The sequence below is a fragment of the Lipophrys pholis genome (genome assembly GCF_963383615.2).
Source record: "Lipophrys pholis genome assembly, chromosome: 11".
NCBI classification, from domain to species: domain Eukaryota; kingdom Metazoa; phylum Chordata; class Actinopteri; order Blenniiformes; family Blenniidae; genus Lipophrys; species Lipophrys pholis.
In genome coordinates, this window is record NC_137631.1 from 2707596 (window position 1) to 2719711 (window position 12116).

Below are 12116 nucleotides of genomic sequence, written 5' to 3' on the forward strand. Positions count from 1 at the left end.
CTGTGTTGTGTTGTGTACTGACTGTGTTGTGTTGTGTGTACAGTGGTTGTGTACTCAATGTGTTGTGTGTACAGTGGTTGTGTACTCACTGTGCTGTATTGTGTGTACAGTGGTTGTGTACTCACTGTGTTGTGTTGTGTGTACAGTGGTTGTGTACTCACTGTGCTGTATTGTGTGTACAGTGGTTGTGTACTCACTGTGCTGTGTTGTATTGTGTGTACAGTGGTTGTGTACTCACAGCGTTGTGTTGTGTGTACAGTGGTTGTGTACTCACTGTGCTGTATTGTGTGTACAGTGGTTGTGTACTCACTGTGCTGTATTGTGTGTACAGTGGTTGTGTACTCACTGTGCTGGGCCTCATACTGAGTGCCGTGGTGCTGCAGCTGCTGGCTGCGTCTGTAACATCCCTCTCCAGCTTTCAGAGCCTGTTTGAAGAGCCGCTCAGCCTCCATGATGGTGGTGGCTTCTTCCTCCGCCAGCAGGATGTACGCTGTCGCACAGCTACGGAGGGAAGCAGCAGACACTTTACCACCACTCAGTGATGGGCAGCTTCAGGAGCGCTGGTCAGACATGAGACCGAGTTCCTCTGCAGAGGCTAAAGTCAAAATAATTCCACGTAGTCACAAAATCCTGTTCCGCCATGTTCCCCTGCTTCCTCTCATGTTCCCTGTGTTCCCCTGCTTCCTCTCATGTTCCCCTGCTTCCTCTCATGTTCCCTGTGTTCCCCTGCATCCTCCCATGTTCCCCTGCATACTCCCATGTTCCCTGTGTTCCCCTGCTTCCTCCCATGTTAACTGTGTTCCCCTGCTTCCTCTCATGTTCCCTGTGTTCCCCTGCATCCTCCCATGTTCCCTGTGTTCCCCTGCTTCCTCCCATGTTCCCTGTGTTCCCCTGCTTCCTCTCATGTTCCCTGTGTTCCCCTGCATCCTCCCATGTTCCCTGTATTCCCCTGCTTCCTCCCATGTTCCCTGTATTCCCCTGCATCCTCCCATGTTCCCTGTGTTCCCCTGCATCCTCCCATGTTCCCTGTGTTCCCCTGCATCCTCCCATGTTCCCTGTGTTCCCCTGCATCCTCCCATGTTCCCCTGCTTCCTCTCATGTTCCCTGTGTTCCCCTGCATCCTCCCATGTTCCTTGTATTCCCCTGCATCCTCCCATGTTCCCTGTGTTCCCCTGCTTCCTCTCATGTTCCCTGTGTTCCCCTGCATCCTCCCATGTTCCTTGTATTCCCCTGCATCCTCCCATGTCCCCTGTGTTCCCCTGCATCCTCCCATGTTCCCCTGCATCCTCCCATGTTCCCTGTGTTCCCCTGCTTCCTCTCATGTTCCCTGTGTTCCCCTGCATCCTCCCATGTTCCCTGTATTCCCCTGCTTCCTCCCATGTTCCCTGTATTCCCCTGCATCCTCCCATGTTCCTTGTATTCCCCTGCATCCTCCCATGTTCCCTGTCTTCCCCTGCATCCTCCCATGTTCCCTGTGTTCCCCTGCATCCTCCCATGTTCCCCTGCTTCCTCTCATGTTCCCTGTGTTCCCCTGCATCCTCCCATGTTCCTTGTATTCCCCTGCATCCTCCCATGTTCCCTGTGTTCCCCTGCATCCTCCCATGTTCCACTGCTTCCTCTCATGTTCCCTGTGTTCCCCTGCATCCTCCCATGTTCCCTGTATTCCCCTGCTTCCTCCCATGTTCCCTGTGTTCCCCTGCTTCCTCTCATGTTCCCTGTGTTCCCCTGCATCCTCCCATGTTCCCTGTATTCCCCTGCTTCCTCCCATGTTCCCTGTGTTCCCCTGTATCCTCCCATGTTCCCTGTGTTCCCCTGCATCCTCCCATGTTCCCTGTATTCCCCTGTATCCTCCCATGTTCCCTGTGTTCCCCTGCATCCTCCCATGTTCCCCTGCATCCTCCCATGTCCCCTGGGTTCCCCTGCATCCTCCCATGTTCCCTCCCATGTCCCCTGTGTTCCCCTGCATCCTCCCATGTTCCCCGTGTTCCTCCGTATTTCCCCATATATGAGCGATCAATAACTCCACAAAGACAGAGCGAGACTAACTGAGGAGGTTTTAAACACAAACCAACACTTGGTTTGTGTTCAAGCAAGAAGCTCACAGGCTGAAATGTGGAACTTATCAGAGCTGCACACAAAGTTGAGGGTTTGATTCCTCATCTTCATGTTGTTTAAGACAGATCACCCTACGCTGTGAGCTTTGTGATGGTTGATCTTTTGGGGGAGTTTTTCTCTCGTCACCTCAACTAGTTGAGTTATTACCACCATAGACAAGATCAAGCCCGAAGGTTAGAGACTCACTGAGCGGACAACAAGATCACTTGGAGGATTTCTAACATCCTCAGACGTCACGAGGCGACAGAGCAGATAAAGATTTGCACTCACTCCTCCAGCTCCAGAGCCTCATGTGCTGCAGAGATACGAGCCTGCGGGTTCCGTTCCCGCCACGCCTTCTGCATGACTGACACACACACACACACACACACACACACACACACACACACACACACACACACACACACACACACACACACACACACACACACACACACACACACACACACACACACACACACACACACACACACACACACACACACACACACACACACACACACATTAGATAGGAAACAACCTGTGCAAGGGTTGTGTGGATGTCGACAACTGTGGACAGTAATGTGGACGTGTGTCCAGCAGTGGACCACTGTGAATATGGACAGGTGTGTGTGTGTGTGTGTGAATGTGTGTGTGAATGTGTGTGTGTGTGTGTGCGTGTGCGTGTGGTCTTACTGGCGTCGGCCGGCCGCAGGTGGTCGGAGTCGCAGGTGAAGAAGGTTTGGTGGTCTTGTGCCGACAGGTTCATGTCGTAGTACGTGAGCGGCTCCCGGCCCGTGACCCAGGTGTACCTGCGCAGCAGCACAGGGAGGAAACGTCAGGATTCATTACAGATGTGCCAAACATGAAGCCTGTCAGAGGCTCCGATCTGGTCTGACAAGCAACAAACAATACGGATTGTTTTATTAACATTTGGTATTTTTCCTCTTCCTTTTCTTTCATGGTTTCATTACCAGCGGGGTTCCTAATGCTGCGCTGAGAAGCAGAACTGAGCAGATCACAGATCGTCTCAGATCAGAGTTCAGGGATCAGAGATCGTTCTGGATTGTAAAAGGCTGATAAGCCCCTGATTAACAGGATCATATGTGTAGTTTAGTTCCAACATAACTATAATGAAACCAGTGAAATGGGAGAACATAACTATTTTACTTGATGATCAATAAAGACGTTGGCTGTGACCTGTGCAGGGTGTAATACCTCTTTGAACCACCAGAGGAGTTTCTTAAGCATTACATGTTCACTACATAAAAATATTAAATATCTATTGCGGACTCATCCAACTTCATTCAACTTAAATATTTAATCCACTAGAATTCTAGGTGATTCAAACAGACGGATCTTTTTGAATCAACGTCCACATCTGCCGTTTTTCAACAAAACAAAGGAAGAATAGAAGAGATCAGACATCAGTATCCTAAAGGTAGAATACAGTGTTTACATACGGTGTAACTAATGTTCAGGTCAAAACATTCAGAATGAGAATCAGAATGAGAATCAGAATGAGATCCAGAATGATAATCAGAATGAGATCCAGAATGAGATCCAGAATGAGAATCAGAATGATAATCTGAATGAGAATCAGAATGAGATCCAGAATGATATTTAGAATGAGATTTAGAATGATAATCAGAATGAGATCCATAATGAGAATCAGAATGAGAATCAGAATGAGATCCAGAATTAGATCCAGAATGATATTTAGAATGATAATCAGAATGAGATCCATAATGATAATCAGAATGAGATCCATAATGAGATTTAGAATGATATTCAGAATGGGAATCAGAATGAGATTCGGAATGAGATCCAGAATGAGAATCAGAATGAGATCCAGAATGATATTTAGAATGATAATCAGAATGAGATCCATAATGAGAATCAGAATGAGATCCATAATGAGATTTAGAACGATATTCAGAATGGGAATCTGAATGAGATTTAGAATGAGAATCAGAATGAGATTCTGAATGATAATCTGAATGAGATCCAGAATGAGAATCAGAATGAGATTCCTGAACTGATTAGAAATGAGAGAAATATGAAGGAAACCATCAGGTCGTCGTCACTCACCGGTTATACTCTGCTCCTCGAAATAAATTTAACGGATTTCTCCAAACTTTACATTCTGTACAGAAAACAGATGCAGAGAGAGAGAGAGAGAGAGAGAGAGAGAGAGAGAGAGAGAGAGAGAGAGAGAGAGAGAGAGAGAGAGAGAGAGAGAGAGAGAGAGAGAGAGAGAGAGAGAGAGAGAGAGAGAGAGAGATTATTGATGAGTCCACACTGAGGAGGATATGAAGGGTTTAACGACATCAGGAAAACATGTTGAGAAGTTTATTATGAAATGTTTGATTCACAGGAAACTACCCGACTGTGGAAACGTTCCACCCTGACATGAAGCATTCAGTGTAATTTGACACCAGCAGCAGGAACCATTGGAGGAAGCTTCACTAGAAAGAGTCAAATGATGAGCTGCTCAGAATCTCTGGGGACGTCTGTTCTGTTCCAGCTGCTTTTATTAGGATTTACAGCTAAAAGGTACAAATATACTAAACTGTATGTACACGGTAACAACCAAAGTGAGTCTCTGGGACAATTTACCAATGTTTACATGTAAAATGAAGAAATGATAGATTTTGTATTGCTTATTTTATCATCATACATACGTGATACGTAATAATACAGTTTAGTATATTTTTACGTTGAGGCTGTAAATCCTGATAAAAGCTCCTGAAGCACTGCTGCTGTAGACAGACGACCTCCTCCACCCCCCGCCTCCACCCCCCGCCTCCACCCCCCGCCTCTAATGACTGAGGATAAAACACAAAGTCCACTGAGCCTTTTCACCGTTCAAATATCTAGTGGTGGGCTGGGGTGCTGCCCCCATGATGTCACTCTCCTCTGGCCCCCATGATGTCACTCTCCTCTGGCCTCCATGATGTCACTCTCCTCTGGGCCCCCATGATGTCACTCTCCTCTGGCCTCCATGATGTCACTCTCCCCCATGATGTCACTCTCCTCTGGCCCCCATAATGTCACTCTCCTCCATAATGTCACTCTCCTCTGGCCCCCATGATGTCACTCTCCTCTAGCCCCCATGATGTCACTCTCCTCCATGATGTCACTCTCCTCTGGCCACCATGATGTCACTCTCCTCTGGCCCCCATAATGTCACTCTCCTCCATGATGTCACTCTCCTCTGGCCTCCATGATGTCACTCTCCTCCATGATGTCACTCTCCTCTGGCCCCCATAATGTCACTCTCCTCCATGGTCACTCTCCTCTGGCCCCCATGATGTCACTCTCCTCTAGCCTCCATGATGTCACTCTCCTCTGGCCTCCACCTTCAGATCAGATTCTTCTCCTCCACCTCTACAGTCACTGATCACTCTCAGACTCTCACACTATTTCCAGCAGTGACGACTTTCTGCCGATCGCTTGTTGTTCTTTAATTAGTGATTCCACCACTGTGACACCAGAGAAGATCATCTCCTGACCTCCACCTCCTCCATCACTTTCTCTCTCCGTAAAATTCCTTTTCTTCGTCTTTTCTGTCAGGATTTAGTGTCGAATGCCGGCGATCAACAGGCTGAATGAGATGCAAAAATATTGACGAGGCCCTTTGCATTGACCATTTATGGTAGAAAGTGGGCGTGTCCAGGGGGCGGGGCCTGAACTCAACCTTCCAGGTGGACTGGGTCTAGAAAAGGAAAGCGCGTGCAGATGTGCGTACGCACGGTGTTATAGATCTGAATTGTTTTTGGCGCACGCCATTTTCTGCTTTTGGGCGCACAGACATCTTTAGTAGGAATCCTACGCAAGGTTTTATAAATGAGGCCCCAGATTATTAGAGAAAACTGAGGATCAGGACACATAATCCCCTTTAATTCAGAGCTGTTTGGCTGGAAAACAACAGCGTCTCCACAGAGAGCTGGATGACGGGACGCTGAGGAGGAAACCGCCATGCAGGAGCTTACTCTTCATTATCAGTCACACCAGCTCTACTCCAGCTCCTGCACAGAAACACTGGTGGAGAAGAGCTGATGGAGGACTCGTGTTTCCCTGTGTCATCTCTAAAGGACGAATGACACTGATGGGATGAAGGTACGCTGTGAGGCCGCTAATCTCCAGGTGAGGACCCTGCATCACGACTCCAGGACTGAGCGCCTCCTGCAGGAAGGTGGATGGAACCTCAGGGTTCATCCCAGGGCTGCAGATGTCAACACGTGTAATGTTCACCCCTCAACACACTGCGTCCATGCACTCTGCATGTCAACATGTCTGACCAATCAGACGGAGTCCTGAGGCCCCAGACTCCCGCCCACCGGGTGGAAGTCAGCCTGATGGTGGGGACGATGATGAAGATTATGAAAATGAAGATAATGATGATGATAGTGGTGGTGATGATGATGATAACAATGATGATGGTGATGATGATGATGATGATGATGATAGTAGTGGCGACGGTGATGATGGTAATGATAAATATGATAGTTGTGGTAGTGGTGGTGACAATGAGGATGTGATGATAGTGGTGGTGACAATAATAATGATGATGATGAAGATGAAGATGATAGGGGTGGTCGTGACGATAATGACGATGACGGCGATGATGATTATAATCATGATGATGACGATGATATTGATGATGATGGGGTTGTGACGATTATGATGACGAAGATGATAATGATGATGATAGTGGTGGTGACGATGATGATGACAATGATGATTATGATGATCATAATGACGATGATTAGTTAGATAAATATGACAGTGGTTGAGATGATGATGATGATGATGATAATGATGGTGGTGACGATGATGATTATGATCATGATGACGATGATCATAATTATGATAAATATGATAATGGATGTGGTTGTGACGATAATGATGATGATAATGAAAATGGTGATGCTGACAACCAAGATGATGATGATTATAATAGTGGTGGTGATGAGTTGCTCTTACCGGATACACTCTGCCGGTTGGAGTCGGCCTCTCCGTTACTGGTGTTGGTGTTGCTGGGGGAGCTGCTGTCCACTCCGCCCAGCAGGGGGCGCAGGTGGCTCACAGACACCTGCTCGATGAAGGAGGTCCCATATTTTCTGAAATACCACCATTCAAAGATCTAAGAGGAGACAGACACAGGGACTTTGATGAAGAGAAACAGCTTCAAACACTTTTCTGATTCAAATAATCTGTGAAGCAGCAGATTGGGAACTGCTGAGAGCTGAGAAAACACCGGCTGAGCAGTGCTGTGTTTTTCTCATCTTTGTGCTGATCAGCCGGTGTCGCTCTGTGTGTCATAGGTGAGACTGTTTGTTTTTTGTTTTCTTTTTAACATTCACTCATTTGTAAAACTTTCCATGGAATCTGAACTAAAAGTTTGTGAGTGCATCAAACTTAAAACATCACATTTAGAGAGCATTTCATCCTGAATTCACTGAGAAATCAGCACGGTCACACATGAGGACTTGGTGAGCTGGTTCCTTCGGTCAGAAGTCTAAAAAAGAATCAGGCTGGAGAAATGGTTTCCATTTGTGTAAATGTTTTCGCTGTTGTCTGAATTAGTAAAATATTGTGAAGGTGTGCAGCATGTGTTTATGTGAGACTCTGTAGTTTGACATGAACAAAATACTCCACATCAAATAAAACTATTTTAACATCCACAGGATTGAACTGAGGCAGGAGAACATTTATTTACAGAAAGAACGTACAATCTACAATGTTAAAACATTTTTACACTGAAACACAAAAACACATGTCGCCACCAGCCAATGCTAAACATGTAGCCACCAGCTAATGCTAAACATGTAGCCACCAGCTAAGGCTAAACATGTAGCCACCAGCCAATGCTAAACATGTAGCCACCAGCCAATGCTAAACATGTTGCCACCAGCTAATGCTAAACATGTAGCCACCAGCTAAGGCTAAATATGTAGCCACCAGCTAATGCTAAACATGTAGCCACCAGCGAAGGCTAAACATGTAGCCACCAGCTAAGGCTAAACATGCCGCCACCAGCTAATGCTAAACATGTGGCCACCAGATAATGCTAAACATGTTGCCCCAGCTAATGCTAAACATGTTGCCACCAGCTAATGCTAAACATGTTGCCACCAGCTAAGGCTAAACATGTAGCCACCAGCTAAGGCTAAACATGTAGCCACCAGCCAATGTTAAGCTTATTAGTGGAGTTCTTTGAACAATGTTCTCAAAAACATATGTAGGTCGATTTATTGATTCATTCATCAACTAAATTCAGTTGTTTCTTGTATCAAATACTGAGATTTGATTAAAAAGTGATCAGCAAAGGCTCTAATTAATGAGAACATTTTTCGAATGGCGTCCCATCTTTTCTTCTTGCAGCAGCTCCACGCAGTCTGCTCTATGATCAGAGATAAACTGATATTCATTGTCTGCGATTGAAAGTTACCTATTGTTCCTGAATGATCGGAACAAGGACACAAACACACTGTGATATCAGTCAGATTACATCGGTATCGCCACTGTGATATCAGTCAGATTACATCGGTATCGCCACTCTATAATATCTCTCAGTTTCTATTTACAATCTGACCTCAACTCACCCCTATTGTTCCACCATTCCACCAGCTTACCCACCAAATAGATGTACATATCGTCACAAAAAACTGAAGTGTGATAAAAAATGTTTCCATTTATTGTACATTCATGCTCTGCATATTGGACCCATCTGATCAGTCCTGGTGCTCTAGAGTCCTGCCCACCAGATCCAAACCTCTTATCAGTGCCTGCATCCAGTCCCAGAGAGAAGGAAGGATCTAGAAACACTTTGAAGCATAGCTCATTGACTGTATAACCCCTCCTGCTGTCGTTTGCACACGCCACTTTGTTCTCACTGGTGGTTGTGTTAACTGGGTTTTTTGAAATGTGGGTGCTACACAGCACCCTGGTGTTCCGATGATGTGCCGACGCTCCTCCCAGTAACAGGAGAGGAGGAGATTCAGCAGGAGCTGGACGCTGATGTTTTCAATGAGAACGTTTTCCCAGCTGTCACACAGAACGGAGACTCAAAGCTTTCCTCGGATGCCTGGTTGTCCTGCGTTTACTGTTGGGTAATGACATCACATACCTGCGTCATTACGCAGCTGTTCACAACCCCGCCTACATTGTTCACCGTACTCTCTGGGGTGGAATCGCGCAACAAAGCTAAGTCTGGATGCGCTTTGCCATACAATACTGGCCCGTCATAACACATACTGTGCGGTGAAAATGTGCTGGAATAAAGAGCCCTTTAAAGTTTGCTGTGTGAAATGAAGGGATGTCGTCTCTCTGAACTAGCACAGTTTGTTTGAAAGTTCTTGAAAATGAAACCCAAGCAGAAACAGAGCAACGCAACCAAATGAATTCAACACATTGACCTGCAACAACCACATGAAGTCAACACTTTGGATATTAACCTGCACCAAACACTTACTGAATGCACCACAAACATTGACATTATCAATGGAGCCATGTTTCCACATGTAAATGGGAAATGGATTTCACTTATACAGCGCTTTTCCACCATGTAAGCAGTCCCCAAAGCACTTTGGAGGTGGCTGTCCACCCACTGGGAGCAGTGTGGGGTTCAGTGCTCAAGGACAGTTCAAGTACAAGGACATGTGGAGATGGAATCAAACCGGCAACATTCCGATTGGGAGATGACCGCTCTCATGTACCCACCCTCATCAGGTCGAACAGTCCGACAGTCAGACTCAGTTTCAGGGAGGAAGTGATATCATACACTGCTCAGAAAAATAAAGGGAACCCCCTGAACAACACAATAACTCCAAGTAAATCACACTGGTGTGAAATCAACCTGTCCTGTTAGGACAGGTTGATTGTGAATCAATTTCTCCTGTTGTGCAAATGAATGAGAGGCAATTAGCAAGACAACTCCTATAAAGGAGTGGTTCTGCAGGTGGTGACCACAAACCATGACGTGGTTCTCGTCGTTTCTGGCTGATGTTCTGCTCACTTTTGAATTTTGTTAGTGTCCTAGAGGCAGCATGAGGCGAGTCTACAACCAGCTCAGGTTGAGCAGCTCATCCAAGATGGTACATCAATGTGAGCGGTGGCAAGAAGGTTTGCTGTGTCTCCAAGCACAGTGTCCAGAGCATGGAGGACATACCAGGAGACAGGCCAGGACACCAGGAGACAGGCCAGGACACCAGGAGACGTGGAGGGGGGCGTAGGAGGGCAACAAGCCAGCAGCTGGACTGCTACCTCCTCCTTTGTGCAAGAAGGAACAGGAGGAGCACTGCAGGAGTCCTGCAAGAAGACCTCCAGCAGGCCACTAATGGGATGTTTCTGCTCAAACTATCAGAAACAGACTTCACCAGGGTGCTATGAGGGCCCTCGTCCACAAGGGGGGGCTGTTCTTACAGCCCAACACCGTGCAAGGCCATTGGCTTTTGCCAGGAAACACCAATATTGTCAGATTGGCCATTGGCGCCCTGTGATCATCACAGATGAGAGCAGCTCCACACTGAGCACATGTTACAGACATGACAGAGTCTGGAGAACGTGGAGAACGTTCTGCTGCAGCAACAACCTCCAGCATGAGCAGTTTGGTGGAGGGTCAGTAATGGTGTGAAGAGGCATTTCTTTGGATGGCCCACAGCCCTCCATGTGCTAGCCATAGGTACCCTGACAGCCATGAGGTACCGGGATGAGATCCTCAGACCCATTGTGAGACCAGATGCTGGTGCAGTGGTTCCTGGGTTCCTTCTGATGCAGGACAATGCCAGGCCTCATGTGGCTGAAGTGTGTCAACAGTTCTTCCATGATGAAGGTATTGATGCTCTGGACTGGCCTGCCCGTTTCCCAGACCTGAATCAACTGAGCTCATCTGGACATCATGTCTGGTTCCATCCTCCAACCACACGTTGACCACAGACGGTCCAGGAGGTGACTGATGCTTTTATCCAAGTCTGGGAGGACATCCCTCGGGAGAACATCTGCCGCCTCATCAGAACCATGCCCAGGCGTTGTAGGGAGGTCCTACAGGCACGAGGAGGCCACACACAGTACTGAGCCTCATTTTGACTCGTCTGGAGGAATTTTACTTGACGGTGGCTCAGCCTGCAATGTGATTCTCCACTTTTATTTTGATAGGATTCCAAATCCAGAGATCCATGGGATAATAGTTTTGATTTACATTGATAATTTATATGTTATTTTGTTCTCAACGCACTCTACTGTACATTGAATAAAGACTTTTAACTGCAATATTTCATTCATTGAGATCTAGGATGTTATTTTAGTGTTCCTTTATTTTTTAGAGCAGTGTATTTCGATGGTGACGGACACATAAACATGTGATCCTATTACAAAGAACGCACTGTCGCCTCAACCAACAGCTTGTTAATCATTTCACAGAGCATGTGTGGCGCTCAACACCATCTCCTAGCAGCCTACACATACTGGCCCACAGCCGGCGGGTAGAAAACCAGTTAATTAAGAGAGGAGCTATTTTAAACAGCAGACCAAGCAATGTTGTGAAGTGTGTCTGATAAAACACTCAAGAGTTCAATGCTCAGCGATGAGGAGCCATATACATGTAATTTCTACATCAAACATCTCTGAATCTGTTCTCAGTAGGCTGCAAGGAGTGAAAATCTTCATTTCTAACTCATCTTATGAGTATGGATCTCCTCTCATTCCAGCTCCCTGTGCTCTGTAATTACAGTATGATCCAATTACATCCTGGGCTTCCTAAAGTCATGGTGGAGGTTATCTCTGGGGATGATTCTTCTCTTAATAACATTACGAATGTCGCATAGGAGCATCCAGACATCACCGTTCACACTGAAGTCTGTGAGAACTGCTTCAGGAGGGCAATGTTGTGGAATCGTCTCTGAAACATGTAGTTGTTCTCATGAGCTCTACAGTCACAGTCAATAGAGCATCCGCCCATGTGTGAGTAACGGAATCATAACAATGGCGGAATCAGAGTGTTTGTTCGGATTAAGAAG

General features: G+C 46.5%; 1 protein-coding gene across 4 annotated transcripts in view; it reads right to left on the minus strand.

The window, feature by feature from the left end:
- LOC308116758 (suppressor of tumorigenicity 7 protein homolog) overlaps positions 1-12116 on the minus strand; it is a 68852-nt gene that overhangs the window by 8807 nt on the left and 47929 nt on the right. For all 4 annotated transcript variants that reach the window (XM_080475130.1, XM_080475127.1, XM_080475128.1 and 1 more), the window contains 5 exons: positions 7084-7243; positions 4186-4240; positions 2791-2906; positions 2386-2461; positions 347-501 (listed from right to left, as the gene is read on the minus strand). In XM_080475130.1, coding sequence (XP_080331256.1) covers positions 347-501; positions 2386-2461; positions 2791-2906; positions 4186-4240; positions 7084-7243 — 562 coding nt within the window. The remainder of the gene's footprint in view (positions 1-346; positions 502-2385; positions 2462-2790; positions 2907-4185; positions 4241-7083; positions 7244-12116) is intronic.